A 22,805-nucleotide genomic window follows, 5' to 3' on the forward strand; every position below is an offset into this window, starting at 1 on the left:
ATAGTCAAGAAGAGAAAAGGAAATTTTACTCACAGAGCACTTACTATGCGTCAGAGCTAATGTAAATCATTCTGAGAATGTAATACTACTTAATCTTCTCAACAACTTTATGATAGTGTTCATTTTCACATCTAAGAAAACTGAAGCTGATGGAGGCTCATATACACCTGATATTACATGACCAGTAAATCACAAGGTCAAATTATTTGCTGCTTTTCATGTTCTATCATACTATTAATGTGGTATCTACATATTTATTCATGTGAGTATTTTAAAGATTTCTCACCATTTTAGGTTCTGTCAATTTAACTAACTAAATAATTTTCAAAAGCATACATTAAGCATGCTTATGATGCAAAGCAGTGGCAGAATAAAGTCTTGAAAATATGTGTTCCATCTCACATCTTAACTGAATATAAGTATTTAACAGAATATCAGGAAATGTGAGGGTTCTTTGTTAACACACCTTATAAATGCAAAATATTGTAATCAAGATAGGTTTAATAGATGTCCTGAAGGAAAGTATAATAACAGTAGATTGGTTCCACAGTTTTAGTTTTAAAGAAAGGTAAATGTAACACACACACACACACACACACACAAACACCTCTACCATATTGGACTGAAAATATTCTATTGACAACCTCAAGATTATATTTGGAAGCCTAAGAAACAAAAATAAACTCATCTTAATCCTCTATCTCACTCTTAAATTTCTTATGTACTCCAGATGTATTAACATTGGTTTTCCCTTCTCTGCCAATGTTTAATAATGATTGCTTTAGAGAAAATCCCCCTAGAGACAAATCTGAAGTGAGACTTCTAATAGAAAATCTGTCACTGTGAACCTCTGTTGTTGCCTGCTAAAATGCAACACAGCACCTAGGAAGACATTAGTTGAATAATTTCACCTTACCCTGACTGACACATAGCTAGGGAGCCAAAGGTACCAATTTTTACTATAAACTAAAAGCACCTAAACAAGATGACACTCACCATGTTAAAAATCAAGTTGTATATACCACTAAGAAATATTTTTGAAAGAAAAAGATATGTCTTACAACTATTTGTATTCTTTTGGCAGACTTTCATATACCAGGAAGCATGCTAGTTATGGTGTCATTTGCAGAAATATTTGTTCCATGTTGAGCAAAATATCATCTCCACTTCAGCAGGAGATCTTGGCACATAATTAAGTTGGTCCTTTTCAGAAAGTTTGCAACACTGTCATCTATAGATAAAAAGGGAATCCCATTTCGAATGGGATTTCAAGTCTAGTAAGGTTTATATTTTAAAGAAAGCTCATATTTTTCCTAAAATAGTCTCTAATGTCCACCTTTTTTTATTAACTGTGGAAACACATATTACTACAGTACTCAAGTCTTAGAATTCTTTGCTTCTATCTCTAAAGGCAATTAAATTACAATAATTTAGTTTCAACTTCCTGTCATTTCCACAACTAAATTTCTGGACCAGGGCCTCATGTAACCTTATATAATAATAATAAAAGAAAAAAAAATAATACTACCTTTGTCATTCTTACCCGGTTAGGTTCAATCATCTAAACAGACAGGAGCCAAGATGGCAGACTAGAAGTAGCCTGCATAAGCTACTCTCAAGGAGAGGATCAAAAGTTCCAAGTACCTGCCCACCTATAGATGGACCTTAGTGGAGAGAACATTGTAAATCATTAAAGAAGTGATGGGAGACAGAATGAAGGGGGAGACTTGGTGACTTACTCAAAGACTGAAAGGTACTAGGGGAGGCGTACACATGTGGGGAAGGACAGGAGAAGAAAACTATAGGGCTCCATACTTCCCCTGTGGACACTGCAACCTTAGCTGTGAGAGGAAAACTATCACCATCAAAAACATCAGAACGGAACAAGGAGCTATTTGGAGACTGTGCAGTGACATTGCACTGGACAGTGGGCACAGCAGGGACCCAGTGGCCTCTGTTTCTAGGTTGCCACAACTGATACCATTCTGATGAGCTCTTGGGTCCAGAGTGCCTGTTCTACACATGGATCGGCTTCACTGCAACTCCCTCCACATCACCCCTACTGGGACAGACAGGGAGCAGGGAGAGCAGATGCTCTTACATGCCCCATACCTTGGAGCCAAGTGGCCCTCATCCTCATGAGAGATTAGAACAGAATAGGCAACACTGATGCCATCTGAGAAACCCTACGGCAACCGCCCCAGGAGGACTTACTGCAGGAATAAAGTTCCAGCTGCACAGCACTGCACCCCTACCCCCAATGTTCCTACAATGCATGCTGACCCCATGGCCCCTCCCCAACAGTTCCTACCAGTCACCTGGCAAGACTAGGCCCTGCAGTCCAATGCTTCCCATAGATACAACAGCCACATGCCCCCATTATATCTGGACCTGGATGAAACATATGCCAGTAGCCCTGACACCTGTGATAACTGCCTAGATAGCTTTGCCCAGTTGTCACTACCATCACCATGGCTTGACCTTGGCAGAGCTATCTGCAACCACAGCCTCCATGGAAAGGGACTCACCCAGGCTCCCACCTGAGCTTCTAATAGCCACCTAGGGAATAATCCATGACTCTGAATGAAGATCATCCAGCACTGGCATGGATTGTGACAATCAGATGGGGAATGGGACAAAACAGCACAGCTGCATTACAGGCTCTCAGCACATTGTTCATCTCATGCCTGGTCAATCTTCCAGAGTAAGATGCAAAAGTATAATCTAGATATCTCTCTTCTGACTAAATTGGAGAGTTCCCAGCAAAGGAGAACCGGTGCATTGGAAACCTATCTATCCTGTACCGAGAGAAGTTTGAGATGAGAAAAAAACAGCAAAATAATTCTGGCAACATGAAAAAACAAGCTAGTTTGATACAACCCAAAGGTTCATAATAGATCCATACCATTAAACCTCAACCAAAAGGAAATCATTGAAATATCAAAAATGGAATTAAGAATATTGATGGAAAATAAGAATAGGATGGGAGAGAAAGCTGAAAACCAACACAAAGAAGCCAGAAAAAATTACAGGACATGAATAAAAAATGAAAATGTCACTAAAGAGATAGACAACATACTAAAGGAGATAACTTAACGAAAGAAAGAGTCATTGAGAGAACTTCATAATGCAGCAGAAAGCTTCATCAACATGCTAGACCAAGCAAAGAAAGAGTCTTGGAGCTTGAAGACAAGACTATCAAACAAATCCAATGAAAGGTGCATAAAAAAGAATAAAGGAGAATGAACAATCTCTCAGAGAAATATGTGTCTATGTGAAGTGAGTCAACATATGAATTATAGGTATCCCAGACTAAGAAAAAGGAAAAGGAAAAAGCACAGAAAACCTATTTCACAGAAGTATTGAGGAAAACTTTCCTGGTACTGTCAGAGATTCAGATAAAAGATGGTCATTAAACACCAGGAATATTCATAACAAATATGACGTCTCCAAGACAAATAGTAATCAACCTGACCAAAGTCAAAAATAAAAGAGAGTGTTCTACAAGCCTCAAGATGAAAACAACAACTAATCTACAAGGGAAACCCATCAGGCTAATAGCAGACTTTTTAGCAGAGACTTTACGAACGAGAAGTGATTGGGGTCCTATTTTTAGTTTTCTTAAGCAGAAAAACTACCAGCCAAGAATTTTGCTTACTGTAAAACTGTTTCATAAATGATGGAAAAATAAAGACTTTTCCAGACAAGCAAACACTAAAGGAATTTGCCCCTACTAGACCTGCACTACAGGAAATGCTCAAAAGCGCAGTATACGCAGAGCAGCACAATAGATACCTACCAGTATAAAAACTCCCAAAAGTTAAAGGCCACAGCTCCAATGAAACAATCTCACAAGAGGGAAAACAAAACAACAAGGTGTCAACCAACATGATGAATAGAATAGTATCTCACATGTCAATACTGACACTGAATGTGAACAGTCTTAATGCATCATTTAAAAGGTAAATACTGGCTGAATGAATGAAGACATACAATCTAATTACATGTTATCTCCAAGAAATCTATCTAACTTGCAAACACCCACACAGACTCAAGTTAAAGATATGGAAAAAAAATATTTCACACAAATCAAAAACAAAAGTGAGCAGGTGTAGCCTTTCTTATTTCAGATGAAATAAACATTAAATCCACAATGGTTTTAAAAAAAAAAGACAAAGTTAGTCATTACATAACGATAAAGAGAGCAATTCTGCCAGAAGATATAACAATCCTAGATATATGTGCATCTAAGACAGGAGCTTCCAGATTCATAAAACAAATTGTATTAAGCAATGAAATAAATAGTAGCATAGCATATTGCCAGGGACTTCAATACTCCACTGACAGAACTGGACAGATCATTGAGGCAGAAAATCAATAAATGCTGGATTTAAATGGAATTCTAAAACTAATGGAACTAACAAATATTTATAGAAGATATATTCAAAGACAGATATCCCGCAAGTGTGCGACAGCTAGGACTCACACTGCACTTCCCCCTGTTCCACCCCTGCAGGTATCCACACTTGCTGAGATTAATTCATGAATAACTCCTCTGTAACCTGGGGCGATTCGATCAAGACCTGGATGTATGGGATCTGGCCTGCAGGCCTATCCCCCAGGCCAGGAGATCAATCCCTGACCATGCCAGGAAGAAGGATGCTGGTCTCAAGACACCCATGGAATGGCCAAGCCATTCAATGTCCCTCTGCTTTGGGGTTTGCCCTGCTCTACTGGAGTTGCCAGGCAAGCAGTACCAGGAAGAGCTGGTTTCCAGGAAGCTCACAGTGCAAGCACCCCTAAGTCTGCTGCAGGACCCCAATAGGAAAGTTGTGAGCCCTGTTCCCTGTGGAAGCCTCCATGCGGTGGCTCAATTTTCTCTCAGCAGCCACAGGTAGGGGAGTGGAACAGGGGAATAAGGGTCTAGGTGGAGGAAGATCCGCATACTGCCCACTGTTTGTTTCTGACCCTCTCTCAGGGAGGTCATCCACCCAGTATGAACAGGCTCTGGAGTCATGCAGATCACCCAGGATCCACTGGATCCCTGTGGCTCCTGCAGTCTGGGCTGGAGTTGGGAAATGTCTGTGTGGGAATGAGCAAGACAGAACCTGAGGGGTAGAGTCTCCCTGGGGAGGACCAAGGCAGCCAGTGAGTAGAGAAGCATTAGGGTGCGTGCCCTCTTGCTGGAGTCTGTGGGCAGGAGGTGTGTGTGTGTGTGTGTGTGTGTGTGTGTGTGTGTGTGTGTGTGTGTGTGGCGTGGTTTGGGGAGCCTGGTGCCCTTTTCACAAGAAGCTTTCCACTTACTGGTGGCCGCAGTCTCTGAGCTGGTGTTGGCAATTCTCTCCAGCAGCTCTGGAGCCCCTCAACAGTCTGAGATGGGAAGGAGGGGGACTTTAACTGCTCCAGCTATACGTCTTGCTGGTATCCAAGCCTCTCAGGGCTTAAGCCCTGCTGATGCCTTTCTCCTTCCAGTTCTGCTCCACAGCCTCTTCCCGTGGAGTCTCCTGTAGGTTCAGGCACCCTTCCTTCAGACCTTCATCTGATCTATGTCTGTCTGTTTATTTTTTCTCTTTCATCTAAAACTTCTGCTTACAGAGACACTCTGGCTGGTGGTGTCTTTCATCTGCCATCTTGTTCCACCTCTATACTCATTTACAAATGAGAAAAGAGTAGAGGCCTGAAGAAATCTCCCCAATTAATGAAGTTTAAAATCAAGAGTGGAGCTCTGAGCCGGGCGCGGTGGCTCACGCCTGTAATCCTAGCTCTCTGGGAGGCTGAGGCGGGCGGATTGCTCGAGGGCGGGAGTTCGAAGCCAGCCTGAGCAAGAGCGAGACCCCGTCTCTATTATAAATACAAAGAAATTAATTGGCCAACTAATATATATAGAAAAAATTAGCCGGGCATGGTGGCGCATGCCTGTAGTCCCAGCTACTTGGGGAGGCTGAGGCAGGAGGATCGCTTGAGCCCAGGAGTTTGAGGTTGCTGTGAGCGAGGCTGACGCCATGGCACTCACTCTAGCCTGGACAACAAAGCGAGACTCTGTCTCAAAAAAAAAAAAAAAAAAAGAGTGGAGCTCTGCTCCTAGAAATTATAGAGCTCATGAACTCCGTTCATGCAGCTGCCCAGTTACACAGCCACAGAGCACTCTCCTACAATTAAAGAGGCAATCACATTGTACAGGTATGACAGAAGTTGTTGGTGGTTCTATATATTTAAAACTTCTTACAATTTGTCAGTTTCGCAATCTTATAAAGCCCAAGCTATCGAATTGATCAAGATAGAAGGCAATGCTTACATAAAAATAAAATAACATACATATAAACACACAAAAAAGAAACTAAAGTCCCAAAGCCCGTATTTAGGGGAGAACTGTTTTACATTTGAATGAACCAAATAAAGTCTGTATTTTTAAAATTTCTTTTCTTCACTCATTCCTCAAATATTTATTTATACCAGGTTCTATACTAGGTAGTACATATATATTAGGAAATAGAAGATATACATATATATAATCATTCCTCTGGAACTTATAACTTGGCCAGAATACATTAGATTTCATCATGTCCTTTAAAAAAGCAACAACATAAATGTATTACACTGAAAATCTGGCAGAATGTATGTGAACTGGTTACAACTGTGTGGGAGGGATGTTATAGAAGTTGACCATAGATGAACAGTGTGAACTTTGTGGTTTTACTTGCTTTTAATCAAATATGATATTACAATACCAAAGCAAGCATAGAGCAATGGAGAACAGTGAAATTATTAGCACATCATCTGACTAAAAGAGCTGCATTCTTTTCCATAGATCATAACCAAAGCACAGAACTTGGGAATGTTTCAGGGAGAGATATTAAGCCGATTAACAGGATGGAAAATATAGTCCATGTAGAGATTAACAAAAATGGAATTACTTGGCCAAAAGAAGGTGGTGAAAAAATTTAATTTGAGAGTCCTTAAACCAGATTTTTACCCAAAGGATAGTGTTAGGTTATTCACAGTTTCTATTGAAAAGGATGAAACAAGAAAGTACACCTAATTTATTTTATACTATAAGGATTTTATCTAGATATAAAGGAGTGGTTATTGTTTTGTGTATTTGTTTTCTTGTTTGTTTAGATTAGGGATGATTAATGTGACCCTACTTTAACCTGATGACCTCCAATAACCATCACCCAGAAGAATATTCAATGAACTTTATAACAATATAGGTACTGGAGATGGAACTGAGTGGACTTGACATTCTCAGCCCTGTCTTTTCTTGTGACTTAGAAATGGATTTCATGTTAATTCAGCAAGATGGTTAGTGAACACTTTCCATCTGTCAGTAAGATGCTGAAAATTACTGAGTTACAGCATTGAGCCAAAAACAAAACCGAATGGATGGATAATTTTGCACTATCAAGAAGCAGTAAATTCCAGCTGTGAAAATTGAATAGCATGAAGAAAGCTTTGGAATTTAAGGTTGGCATCACCACCCCCTCACCCTACACCAGTAGCTCTTGGATGATAGTCATACCTTTAGCCAATAGAGTCACATGTAATTACTTTGGGTTTAATTAGTCTAAAGAATTTTTCAGCATGTACATTTCTTGCATTTGTTTCTCTGCCAACCAATACAGCATTTAGTGCCAAGAATTTATCTTCCAAAAAAAAAAAAAATCTGGACAATTCAAGCTCAGTGGTCAATTACTAAGTTTCATAAAACAAGAAAAAGAAAAAGGGATGCTTTCTTGTCATTAAAATTTTCAATAAACTGGAACAAAGCACAGTGTTAATAACATGCATGGTAAAGTTCCTGAAAGCATGCTAAGAGAAATATTAAAATGAGCAAATATTCTCTTCTCCAAAGCCATCGATACTTTAATAATCATTTATTCATCCCAAATTAATAAGAATAATTTATAACATTAATTCTAGAATTTATTCTCTCTACTAATAGATATCTAGTATTAGTTACTCTGTTTAGATTGGGAGGAACTTTAGAATAAGAATACAAGACAGACATCATTTTATAAAGTACCACTAGAGTTCTCTAAATAGCTCGTAGAAAGCATAGAGTAAGAGCCTGAGGAATGTCTCCATTGCCCCCAAATGTTCCTACAGTGGAAATATATATATATATATATATATATATATATATATATATACACACATATGCACATGGTAATCAAGACATTATGATGGAAGGCAACAGAAATCTTGGGCTGCCAACATAAAATCATCATTAAAATATTTATGTCATAACAGACATAATATCGCAAATATCACTAGAAAAGTTTCAGAAAGAAGAAAATATATGATCTAAACATTAGAATCATGCCCATGTTAATTCATTCAGTTAGTTAAGCAATGTTTACTCCACATCTATTATGCTTCAAATGAATAATAGCATTTCTGTTCTAAGGGGTTCAATCCAGCAGAAGGTTGACCTTGAAGACTAACATGCTTTAGTCTGTATTGAAGAAATCTGAAACATATTCCTCATAGAATTCTCTACCAGGATCTGAAAATTTAAAATCAAGAAAGAGGTCAGGGAGAAAGGGTAAGTATGCAGGGATCCCTTGAGAAAGATAATTTGGCACAGATCTTTTTGTCCAGTCAAACTTTTCCAAGACCACAAAAACAAACATTCTAAAACAAAAATTTAACGAATCATAGATTATTTACAATTCTTCTCAAGGTTTGAAGGTGAGTTGAGCATTTTTTTATAAAGATCACTAATATTCACTTATTTAAATAAAATTATACAAACTGTCCTATAGAGCTATTGTCAGGAACAGAATAAATATTACTCACTCACATCTACTATGGAATATATTTAGTCCTGCTTTTGAAAAACTAAATTTCAGTTGTCACGTTTAAATTTTTCTCTGGATTCAAAAACTGTGGCCTAAATTTGTTATTGAAAATTCTGTTTCCTCAGTGAACTTCACCAGGCTCTTAAGCATTCATGAAATACAACACTCATCAAAAGTCATAGACATTTAAAAAAAGAAGACAATTTCCAAAAAAGTTTCACTATCAAAATATAATATAAACTGAGATAATCTTGGCACATTGTGAGAGCGTAATTCTCTTTACAGTGTATATGTTGCTCTAATATTAATAATTCACATAGAAAAGGACAATGTCTCCAAAAGTGTGGCATGCATGATATAGATGTTTAGCTATAGAATCACACACCAGATAGTTCGACAGTGTCTAAGCATGAAGCTAGATCAAATGCCTTGTGAGAAAGTTATGCCCTAGTCAATTCTTTTTCATTCTTCATATTTACTGCATTATGAAAAGTTTTGTCATGGGAAGAGATGGCTTCTTTGACACGCACAAATTTCTATTTATAACAAAGAGAGAGCTGGTTTTGATAGCCCAGTGTTAGAATTGAAACTAGTTTTAGTTTGAAACTAGAATTGTTTCAAACTAAAATTTAATAATATTGTTTGTTTTTTATTGTACTTATTTTTATTATTACCTTTATAGGAAACCATTAGATTTATATTTGGGGTCATGATCACTGGTCTGTCCTTGCAGAGAGGGGGCTTTTATCACTGACCGTGTTTAGAGTTCCCAGTGACGAATGATGATAATGAAAAGAGACTGACTTTTGGTTGGTTTATTGTTTTCCTAGTGTCTGTAGACACCACACCTCTATATTAGTTCTCCAATCTCCACTCATGCACTGTTAGTGAGAATAGATAATGAATTTTAAAACTATTTAAGTATGTATTTTTATCTGATGAACTTGGCCCATTTCAATCAATTGAGGTCATTCGTATTTGTATCTTATTTCCTGGTCTAATTGCAAACCACAGCAGGTCAAGGAAGTTGTACTGAGTAGTGGTTAAGAGCAAGGGTCTGTGCAAGACCCCACTAATTCAAATATCTGATCACTCATTTTCTACCTTGGTGACCATGAGAAAAGTAAATTCCCTGGGCTAAAAATATCCTTACCAAAAAACAGGAATAATAACACCATATCTTTCATAGAGTTCTTGTGAGGATTAAATGATATAATACACATAATGTACTTAGCATAATGTGTAGCATATAAACTTTTAAAACTATTGATCATCCCAATTATTAAACGTTTTTGGATTCCCTGAGTCAATAATAAAATGACTTACTTAACATTTTCAGTAGGTGTTTATTAATTTTTTAAATTAAGCAACATAGAACAAATAAAGAATAAAAAACAAGTTTAATTATATAAGTAAAAAGGAGATGGACATATAAACTGGGGCCAGTGTTGTGGGATGAATTGGTAGTACTCAGAAATTTTAAGATACATAGTGCTTTTCTCTGCAGAGAACAGAGGAGCCAACTTGAGATTCTCTTGAAATTCAATCTGTGTATAATATTTCAGTTTCTCATTTGTGATACCATGCTTTTAAATTACATATCTCCAATATTAATTTTAAGAAACATTTGAAAAGCTAAGCTGCAATTATTTTTATTTTGATATTACAAATTAGACATGATGAAGTCTGAAAAAAAATGTACCTTTTTGTTTATATGTTGGGGTAATTCTTAATTTTCTTCTCTCTAACTCAATGAAACGTCCTTTACTCAAAATAAACTGACAGAATAATTAGATTATTGAGTTCATAAAATGTTTTATGATTGCTGGAGGTAGTTTCTTGTGCCTCTGTGATTCCTAAATAGTTAGCCAGTGGAGTTTTTACTGCTCAGTGGTTGTATCAAGAATCAAATAACCCCATTAAAAAGTGGGCAAAGGACTTGAACAGAAATTTTTCTAAAGAAGACAGAAGAATGGCCAACAAACATATGAAGAAATGCTCAACATCTCTAATCATCAGGGAAATGCAAATCAAAACCACAATGAGATATCACTTAACCCCAGTGAGAATGGCCTTTATCAAAAAATCTCCAAACAATAAATGCTGGCGTGGTTGCGGAGAGAGAGGAACACTCCTACACTGCTGGTGGGACTGCAAACTAGTTCAACCTCTGTGGAAAGCAATATGGAGATACCTTAAAGCGATACAAGTGAATCTACCATTTGATCCAGCAATCCCATTGCTGGGCATCTACCCAAATGATCCAGTGACACTCTACAAAACAGACACCTGCACTCGAATGTTTATAGCAGCACAATTCATAATTGCAAGGCTGTGGAAACAGCCCAAGTGCCCATCAATCCAAGAATGGATTAATAAAATGTGGTATATGTACACCATGGAGTACTATTCAGCTCTAAGAAACAATGGTGATATAGCACACCTTATATTTTCCTGGTTAGAGCTGGAACCCATACTACTAAGTGAAGTATCCCAAGATTGGAAAAACAAGCACCAGATATATTCTCCAGCAAACTGGTATTAACTGAGTAGCACCTAAGTGGACACATAGGTGCTACAGTAATAGGGTATTGGGCAGGTGGGAGGGGGGAGGGGGGCGGGTATATACATACATAGTGAGTGAGATGTGCACCATCTGGGGGATGGTCATGATGGAGACTCAGACTTTTGGGGGGAGGGGGGGAAATGGGCATTTATTGAAACCTTAAAATCTGTACCCCCATAATATGCCAAAATAAAAAAATAATTAAAAAAAAATAAAATAAAACATATTTGAGGCCTGTGTAAAAAAAAAAAAAAAAAAAAAAAGATGATTCTAAAGCCTTCAGAAAAGGAAGTGATTTACATGACACCAAATTTTTCATGAAAACTGCAGCTTGGATTGTTCTAACTGCTTCATTGGTTGAACAGGTACTAAAATTCAACTGACTTATTCAACTCAAATTTCTTCTTTGGTTAATAGAAGCTCTTTCTTGTTGCTTTATCTTCTTTCAAAAAGCTTCCATCTTTTCTTAAGTATGTTCATAATTTCTGTTACCACAAGATATTATAGGCAAATCCTCCATTTTCCCTGCCCCAGCCATGGACTCAACCATTTCTCTAAGATATCCTGTTTCTTTTATTAAAGAATTGTCTTTAAAAACCAAAAAAAAAAAAAAAAAAAAAAAAAGAATCTGGTGGTTTTGAACATTACAGGAACTGGAGAGTTGTTCCAAAGGATTCTCGTAGTAATCAGAATGAAAACTGGGTGTATGCTAATTCAAATAACTCTAAACTCATCCATAGAACTTCTAAGATAGGTATTCACAAAGTAGTATAGCAACGCATCAACTACAGAGACGCAGCTAGAAATACCTATATAAGGCATCTAATTTCCTGATCCACAGATATAATTAACTGTAGAGCTGTGTGATCATATTGCAAAACTGTGATTAATGGAAATTAATTGGATTAATTAAATAGTTAATTTAATCCAATCTAAGGTAACATTAGATTTTCTGAGTATGTTTGTTTTTGGAATTCAGAAGGTAATTACAAAGAAGATTAAAATATAAACAGACTCCATGCTTGATTTAAATATTTTAATCTAATAAATATATTTAGAATGAATATCCTAAAGCTGCATATGCTACTAAGTGATACAAGAAATTTTTGCCAATACAATTTACTTGGTAAGAAAGGAGATGAAATTAAAACTTTAGAAATATCTTCAACAAGTTGTAACAGGTTATATATTATATTTTCAATAGCTCAAGTCATTAAAATTTTATGGTAAATAATTTATAATATTTAAAAATAAGTTTCTAAGATTCTAATATGAAATTTTCATTGTTTGCCACTCAGCACTTAATATTAATTGTTAGCCCACTCAATTCCTATATAATTGATTTTAATGAACTAAAACAAATTAGAATACAATTACTTTAAATTTTATATTTGCATTTTCAACAAAATGGCTACAGTTATGCACATATTCTGTAACTTTTTATTAATTTATATTAAATGTTTATATAAAACTTAAAGTAGAGATCTGATTGCCTAAGAGATATAGTATACATACACAGTATACATAATCCAAATGCTATTAATCAAAAATATTGTTTGAAAACATTATAATTACTTGAATTTCAACAAATAAAATAGCTTTATATTTTTTCTGCTTTTGCTCATATAGTTAAAATCCAGTAGCTATATAAAAAGGGAAACATTTATATACTAGAGGTGTGTCTCTGGTCTCAAGGGAAGGGAAGTGTAATCATAAGGACCATAGGATTCATAGAGGTGAGGAATCTCAGGTCATGGGGAAGATCTGTTCTCTATTTCTATAGCTCTTGAATAATATTTTCCAAGCCACTTCTACTTTAGGTCAAAGAAAGTTTCTCATGGAGAATTTCTATCGGTATTCTTTTTATAATCTTTCTCAATATTTTTAGAGAAATGAAATATTCATATTAATTAGAGGGTAAATATTTCAAGGGACAATAAGAATAAATAATAACTTACTCTCACATCTGTAACCCAGTACGAGGTGTATAGTTATCTCTAAATCCTACACCATCTCTTCCTCTACTCCCATTATTTCCCATATGACCACTGATCATATGTACAGTGGTTTAAAGATATGTTTAAGCAAACTAGAAGCCTTGCATCCTAGGCATTAAATTTAAGATTTATCGGACATCAGAAACACCAACTATATAACATCCATTTGGTATACACAGATCACAGAGCCAATAAATGGTGCAGTAATAACTCTACAATAGGTCTTTTGTTCTCATTACCATGTTATGTCCCCAAGTGATAATAATGGTTGAAAACAGATAGTTTTTTTTTCATAAGCAAAATCTGAAAGCACTTGGATCCTCAAACTGATTTTAACATAAATACAAATCAAAGTTTTTTAAAGGGATAAAAAATTCTATTTTCTACACATAGATTCATTACCAGATGTTGATGTTGAGAAAATGCATTCCAATCTTTCATTCTGCTTATTTTTCTTCAGTAATATACAGTATAATCATGGTACTAACCAAGATTGAATAGCACTTGCAAATATAAGTGGCAGAATAATATTCTCTATGGTAATAAACAGCCCAAAAGGATACTTGAACAGAATCTTGTATAATAGAATCTTAGAAACTAAAACACAGACAAATATTTTTGTTCCAAAGGTAGCCCTAAGGAGGTAAAATTTTTAAAGTTCTACATTTCTCACATATTTTTCAATAAAATGTCTAATTCTTATTCTTTCCACATACTACTATAAATCTGCAATGAGAGTTGTGTGTATGTTTGTTATTTTATTTTGCAGTTTTGGAGAACTGACTGTCCTTGGCAAAGGATGAGTAAAGCATGATGACAAGTTTTCAAACAAAAATAACATAGACTATTACATTTCTGACTCAGTTTCCATTAAAAAAATAAAAAACAGCTGCCATCAATCTATATTTCTTAGTAAAACAAATACATTATTTATCATATTTTCAAACTCAATTATAAACCCTATTGGGCAACTATCTATTTCCTTTTATGGTTTTTACTACAGATCAATCCAGAGTCTACAATATTTGGCATGCCTCCTGACTCATTGTGAAGGCTCCTTTTTTAGCTTTGTGCAATAAAATTTAAATCTCGCAGTTTCCTCTTGTTGTTAAGAGAAAAAAATAAAGAAACATCAATGAATAATTGCACATCCTTTTGGTAGATAGTCAACTCGTAAAAGTTATCAAAGTCAATGTACGGAAGCTATAAAAAAAACTAAATATGTTCATTCCACTTAGACTATTTAATGACTCACATGTAGGTTATTCATTTCTTCTTATAAAAGCTTAGAAGACAATTTTCTGGTACCATTCATACAGACAGACTATCCTTCAAGGGCTCTATTGGAATCAAAACATTACAACACAAAAGAGGTATAATTGCACACACTTTCTTTGCTTTCTCTCTCTCTCACATACACAAATATACTCACACACAAATTTTATTGTAGAAAAATAACAAAAGATTAAATTCTGCAAAGCAAGCAAATGGATGAGAGAAAAACATATGATATATCAAAAATTTTACCATAAAATGTAGTAGTAATATGATAGTAGCATAAAAAATCTTACAGAATTAACAGAAGTTTCTTTACACTTAAAAAATAACTTCCCCTCATTATCTAATTTTTTGAAAAATACATTCATTTTCATTACAGCTATTTTAAAGGTTTAGAAATTTGGAAATGGGCCAGAAGTTAAATGATTATTTTAAAAAACCTTCATTAAAACAAGGCAATGGCATATGTACACATCATGTCTTTAGAGGAGCAATATAGAGCTATGTAATTATTTTTAAAAGTTTTAGAATTAGATTGAGTATCAACTCCACAGATAGTAGTGGTACTTACATAGGAGGCAATATGTCCAAAATATATTGTGAGAGACAATGAATCCATATAATGTTAAGTGCTATTTTACAAATCATCTAGAGTCAAGTAAGTATAGAACAAAAAAAAATTGAAAAACAAGGAAACAATGTGGTTTTCATTTCTCTCCATAATATATTATATTATCCCTCAGCATTTTTTGCCAGGGTAAGGAGTAGAGAGTGGGCAAGTACACTCAACAATAAATAAAATATGATGTAGAAGTTTCTTTCAGACAGGTAGAGAAATCAAAAAATCCACTTCTGGATCCTGAGAGATTGTGGACAGAAAAACAAAAGTGGCGGTTCAGTGGAAAGTTCAGCCGTGCTTTTCCTCAAGACATTGGGGCAGCGTCCAGATTGATGTGGGATAGGCAAAGGCAATGAGAAGATAAATGTCACACTGAGTGAAATTTATCTTGGAGAGAGGTCAAGCTTCTACAAGAAACACCTAATACCGGGTGCATGATGCATTTAACAAAATTCAGGAGCAATTTTATGACATTTAAAAAGGGTGGCACTTTAAAAGATAAGCATGTGGCATCATCATTCCTAGCTCCTCACAGGACCAGGAGGTTTACAGGATTATATGCTTGTATCTTGGCTCAAGAGTTTTCACATATCATCAGAAACTTAAGATCAGTCTGCAGCTCACCAGGAATGCAGACTTGGCGACATAGTGAAACCTACACTCAGACAGTGACGATGTCTGCACGCACAGCACAGGATGCCAGGCGGGTTGCAGATCAGAACAACCCCTCAGCAGAGACCAGCAAGATTCCAGAGACTGTCTGGATAGAAGGTACTTCCTCCTTCCCACTGGTAACATGAAGGCACATAACCCCACCCTTCTAAATGTCTAAAGAAAGAGCTATTGTGATACCATATGTTAGAAAATTTAAAATCTATCTCCCAGAAGCTTCCCTCAACAACCAGCCCCTACCATACACCCTACACTCCCAAATCACAGCCACATAGGGTAGAGGCACTTGGGGATGTTCATATTATCTTTTTGCTAGTCAAAATATAGTACATACATTTGTATCCTATATTTAAATTCAGGAAATATTGATTAAAAATACTAGACAGATGTCCTAACAAAATATTTGTAAGTGTGCATCATTTTCCAAGATACAGAATTTAGCACATCATCCTTTGCTGTGTGTCAGAGCACAGAATTTATCCCACATGGATTATCTGGAATCATGGAATTAACATTTGCTAAATGCTATTCTAAGTTGGTACAACTTTTTGAAAATAACTGAATTCACAAGTAACTAAATTCTCAAATATCATGAATTATTTTACTGTGGTTATAGACCTCAATGCCAGAGATTCCCTCTTCAGGCTTCCCCCAGGCCCTCCATCCTAAGTATAATTTAGTCTGCTCCTGACTGCAGGGTTAACAGCATCCTGCCTCTGGATGCTGTCAAGGCCGCCACAAATGGACTTTCTCACAAGGCGACAATTATAGCACCTAAGCAGGGAACTGAGACTTCACAGTGTCTGTAGCACAGGTTGCATGAGTTGATTTGTGACAGATTTGCTAAAGAATGTTTAATAATATTTAATAATTATTACCTGTAGAAACAACCCTCAGTAGGGAAATGGATTAATAAATTTTGTTTATGCTTATGAATGAATTGAAATACTAAAAGTGTTAAGCTTTGAAATAATATAGAAATATGATATCACTTATTTAAATCTTTAAAATCTTGTAAAATCTTCGGTATACATGAATGGATATATATTTATACAGTAAAAGTCATTTTTTAAATAAAGAAAGACAGCCAATACGTCTGAATGATACCACTTTGGGACAGTGGGAGGAAAGGAGGGGGAGGGGCAGAGGTGGGCTTTAGCTGTTACTGTAGATATTTAAATGTTTTAAAAGAGACATCTGTGGCCAAATGTTAAAATCTGTTAAAATAGTACATAGTATTTATTATATAACTTTCTATACAAGTCTGTATGTTTGAAATATTTTATAATTTAATATGTATTTGCTTTAACTTAAAAAAATCTGTTACTTTTTTTATAGCTTGTAGCTATAGCTTGAGTAACCTGGTTCGAATTTCCTGGTCATATGTTTAAAGGAAAATAAAAACACAAGTTGATAGGTTTTACCTTTTGGTTTGAATGTGTTTAGTGTCATATTGGGAAAACGAGGCTGTAGAATGTACAAAGCTACTGTAGGAAGTTCAAGTTCTTCTCACAAGCCCTAGCTAGTGTGATTATAGCTTGCACGTTAATTAAAGATAATTAGCCAAGCAGCAGATTAAACTAAGGCTACTCAAAAGCAGCAAATGAAGCTGAACCAATTTGGAGGCAGAGTCGTTTTGATAACACAGAATTCTATATTAGAGCAAAGGATGCAGGAAAAAAAAGCAGAAAGCAAGACCACAAAGAGGAGTGATGAGGCAAAACAAATGGCGAATTCTAGAAAGCTGGGGCATAAGGGCAGAGTTGGACAGGTGAGTCCAGACAGAAAAATAACTAGCAAAAAGAGAGATTATTTTATAGCCATCAAGGGAACTAAAAGTCTAAAATATGGACCTAAAGAGAAAACATAATAGACACAGATTTTACCATTTTCTGAGACAAACTGTAGAAATGTTTCAACTCTGATTACTGAGCAGAAGTATGAATCTAGTATATTAATAGATCTGTCAAATCCTTAAATTCTCAATGAGTTCCTGAAATAGAAAATGGCAGGCAGAAGTTGAAAAATCTTTGAGTAATATTGTTGCATTAATTCCAAGTTGATATTCCAAACGAATATCCTGGAGCTGCTAGAACTGGGTATTCTACTTATTTTGGTCAGGCAGTCAAATCTGGCATTTGCCCAATATTGTAATAAATAGTGAAACAGCCTTACAAGAGCATTCAACATTTACAATCTAATAAAAGAGTATTTATGTACATTTTTAAAGTTTGTTTTTCTCTAGGTATAAAGTTAGAAAAGAGTAAACACCTTCAAGCAAAAAGAAGTAATTTTTTAAGAACTATTAACAACTCACAAAAGGAAATTGAAACTATCTTGTGACCATAAGGCTAGCATAAATTTAAATCTTTACTTACACAGAAATAGAGCTAAAAGATGTTTTTCAAAGATATTTATTAACTTAATCCAAATGTGCCAAATGTAGCTTTTTAAAGATTCATACATTTAGCCATCTCAGAAACTAGATGTTAATAAGATGGGACATTACATACTTAATTTAATTTTTAAAATTTATGTTCAAAGTTTCACCAAGGCTAGTTTATTAAGCCTGAATTCATAAACTACATCTAATCTACAGCTATTCAAAGCCTCCTTAAATTATAGATTAGCATAAAATTCTTCCACAGATTGAATCCTTGTTGTTAAATTTGTGAGTACCTAAAGACCTCAACGATTACCCTGGAGTAAATTAAATAAACATGTGCTATTCCTGTAAACATAAATATAGAATAATTTTTAAAATATTTATATATTGCCATTTTAATTCCCTATGCTACACATGTATTTTATTTGTGTTAAGTTACTCTGTTTTCCCATAGTGCTTCTCTCTCTCTCCTCTCTCTCCCTCTCCCCCTCTTGCTTCTACATTTGTTTAATTACACAATTGAAAGCAAAACAAAACAACTTGTTTCAGTTAGGATATGTCGAGGTAGAATAAACTACAATGCTAAGACTTTAGAACTGAAAGAATACAACTGATACAGAACTACACATAAATATAAATACTAGTGCTGAGAAATAAGAGGTTTGAGCTAGGTAAACTCCAAGAATAGAAGAGAATCTCCCCTTAAATTCAGCACTGGGCTCATAAAATATGGAAGACAATTACAGGAAAATGCATTGCAAATCGAGATTTGCACCAGGGAACCGGCTAGACATTCAACAGATACTTAATACAAGTCTTTTCCATATTCTGCTAGTGACTGAGGACATAAGACATGTAAAATAGTGAATCACACCCCCTTTTCCAGACATGATCTATTCCTACTCACAAAGAAACATATACTTGATTCACACAGGAGAGCCTTAGCCTGATAGGGTTAACCTTTAAGAAGTTATTTCTTATGCAGTAAAACATTAAAAGGGGAATCATCCCAAGAAGTGCTAACAGAATTAGTATAAATATGTGACAGTTTTGTGTTTATTGAAGACAGAAGAAAAAGTAATGAGGTGGCCTCTTAACCCCTTCAAAAAAATAAAGACTGTGAAAGCTATACTAAGATAATGATGTAGAAGTTTCTTTAAATTACATTAGCACCTGGCCACAGTGAAATTTTGCAGAGTTGAATGCAAATTAAATGGCAATTCTCTGCGCCTCCCCCCCACCCCCGAGCCCCCACTCCTCACCGTATGTGAATATGTGTATATGTACTGGTCCAAAACTTACAGCAATACTTGTAGCTGGGATAATTCTATATACCCTTATTATTGAAAATACTTAAATATTTTTTTTCTTTTTACATAGAAAAAATGAGGTGAATTTATGCTATGTCCACAGAGGTTCAAAGCAGATGCTTCAGTGTCAAATAATTCTGGATTCAAGTGCCAGTTCTACCACTTGCCAGCTGTGGGACTTTGGACAAATTACAAAACCTCCCTGTCCCCACTTTTTGTATCAATAAAATAGGGAGAATAAAGAGATTAAGCAAGGTAATCTCTATATAGCCTTTAACACATTTCCTGGGCCATATGGGTAGCACCAACTGAATGTTTGGCATTATTATTACGATGATTGATAATCATTGGTTTGAATAATATAATCTACCAAAACCAGTTAAATTATACAAAAGTGAGGAGGAAGGAGAGCAAAATATAGAAATAACACTCTAATCAAAAATCGTTCAGAGAGCTAATAAGTCATTATTCCACATTGCTTTGGTAAATGAAAATGCAAAATACAACAAAGCAAACTAAGCAGTAATACTAAGCAGTAATATAAGCTAGCCTACAAAATTCCTTAGTATAATAATTTTTATGGACAAATCAGTGATGAATGTAGTTTGAAGCTTTGTGAATTGAGTGGGAAAACCAATTTCATAAAGTGGTATATGGTAGTTTTATGATACTGTGATAAGCTACACTGGTTGTATACTCTGAAGACACAATTATACGAAACACAATATTAGGAAAATCTCTTAAAGACATGTTATTGGCAATGCTTATACATGTAGCTCATAAGTGTTGTTCAATATAAATACAATTTCAGAGCTCAGAAAGGTTTTTTAATGTTGCTTTTTATTTGATCTTTTCTTTTTAATTATTATGGGTACTTAATCATTGTATATCTTTATAAGGTACACGGGATGTTTTGATACAATGCAGATTAATCAAATCAGGATAATTGGGGTATCCATCACCTTAGGCATTTATTGTTTCTTTATATCAGGAACATTCCAATTCCACTCCTTTAGTTATTTTGAAGTATACTCTATCTTATTGTTGATTATAGTCACTTGTTGTGTTAGCAAATATTGTTCATTCTATCTAACTCTATGTTTGCACTCATTGACCACCCTACCTTTCTCCTCCCCACCCCCACTACACTTTCGAATCTCTGGTAGCCATCATTCTACTCTGTCTCCATGACATCAATTGTTTTTAATATTAATATTTAAGTCCCACATTAAAGTAAGAACATACAAGATTTGACTTTCTGTGCTTGATTTATTTTACTTAACATAATGTTCTCCACTTCCATCCATGTTATTGCAAATGGTAGTATTTCATTGTTTTGTGGCTACATAATATTCCATTGTGTATATGTACCACGGTTTCTTTATTCATCTGTTGATGGACACTTAGGTTGATTCCAAATTTTAGCTATTGTGAATAGTGCTGCAATAAACATGGGAGTGCAGACATATTTTTGATACACTGATTTCCCCTGATTTGTATATATACCCTGCAGTGGGATTGCTAGATCTTATTAAAGGTTTCAATTATTTTCATTTTCCTGAGAAAAATTAAATAAGAGTAGTGTGGAATCTAGAATACGCATTTAACACAATTCTATGAAGTCTGGAAGTCCTATCTTTAGTTTAGACAAATTTTGTTTTTCCTAATAAATTACTAAATTAAATGCTTTTTGCTTCCAAGAATGTCAAATTGGCATATTTGTCTACAAAACAGGCTCAATTAAGGTTTCATAAGTGTTGATAAAATGAATTACACATAATAACTGCTCTTTATTTCTGTCTCACTGTTGAAATTTTCAAGATAGGATCAAATACATTAAACAAAATGAACATATTCTCCATTTCTGCAATGTTAATTAAGGAATAATTATTTTAAACAAAATAAATTTAAGTGAAAATATTAATATTTCAGAAACAAATGCTAACAAGTGATCACTTTCATCTGCTGAAATAGAGCAGATGCTTTTATCTTTTTCTTTGTTTTTCCCATTGTGTTTAAGAGTGAAGAAAAATAATCATTGCATGAATAATCTTATGCATATAAGCAGAAAAATGAAGTCTAGAACAATACAAAAATAGTTTTTCCTTATTTCTGTTCACTAAACGCTAATACTACCAGAGGCACTTTCCAGTACAGAAGATGACGGTCTTATTCCATCTCTTTGATCTGCCTTTTCTAAAATTTTGGGTTATACCAAGTAATACTTATTCTTCCATCTTACCATTGCATGCTTTTTGTAAAGTAGAAAAGTAAGTATTTTATGACTTTATGGACACAGAGACAAAACTTTCTCACGTAAGAGCTTAGTTTCATCAGAATTGTGTTCCAATTCCTTTCACTGTGGCCATCTCAGATGTTGACACAAACACCAGTGGATAAGACCCATGGTCACAAAACACTCACCACAATTGGCCTCATCTGATGCATCTGCACAGTCTGGATCCTCATCACAAACCCACAGCTTGGAAATGCAATGTTTCGTAGTTTTACATTGGAAATAGTCTGGAGAACAGCTGTTTTCAGCTTAAGAGGAAAACATTTATTAAAATGTAGCTTTGGAGAACAACAGACATTTTATTTATTAAAAGCAATTATACAGACAAATGTTAAAAATGGTTTATTAAAAATGTATTGTCTTTTAGTTAATGGGCCTCTTAAAGTGAGACAATTTAACTTTTAATTACCTATAATGTACTTCTGATATCCTTTCAGTAGAAGTAAATAAACAAAACACATTTCTGTAATGATTTATTGATAAAAATCAGATTTTTCAAAAAACTCTCGCTTATGTATTTCACTAGGTACTTGGAAACTAATTTTATAAACAAAGAATTCAGGGCCTTTCACAATACATTTTTCCAGATAAATTTTAAGAATTTATGCATATGCATTTTTATAAATTTAAAAATACTAAAATTGGAAGACATTAAGTGAATGAGGAAATAACAAGCATGAAATTTATCAAAATCTCCAGGCGTTGTGTTGAGTTTTGAGGGAAGTGAACATCCAGCTCAGACTATAAACTGCATCACAAATCCCAGTCATTTTAATGGATCAGCTTCTAGAATGGCTAACCATAAAGAACTGGTACTGACTTTATTCTGAATGCACCATCTTAATCAAATTGCTGGATGACTGCACATTATTTACTGATA

The 22,805-nt window shown here is 35.0% G+C and overlaps 1 protein-coding gene across 2 annotated transcripts in view; it reads right to left on the minus strand.

Moving 5' to 3' along the window:
* Positions 1–22,805, minus strand: part of LRP1B (LDL receptor related protein 1B) — a 1,745,675-nt gene that overhangs the window by 173,368 nt on the left and 1,549,502 nt on the right. For both annotated transcript variants that reach the window (XM_020288518.2, XM_076005497.1), the window contains exon 66: positions 22,054–22,173. In XM_020288518.2, the coding sequence (XP_020144107.2) occupies positions 22,054–22,173 (120 nt within the window). The remainder of the gene's footprint in view (positions 1–22,053; positions 22,174–22,805) is intronic.

The sequence above is a fragment of the Microcebus murinus genome, chromosome 8, assembly GCF_040939455.1.
Source record: "Microcebus murinus isolate Inina chromosome 8, M.murinus_Inina_mat1.0, whole genome shotgun sequence".
Lineage (NCBI taxonomy): Eukaryota > Metazoa > Chordata > Mammalia > Primates > Cheirogaleidae > Microcebus > Microcebus murinus.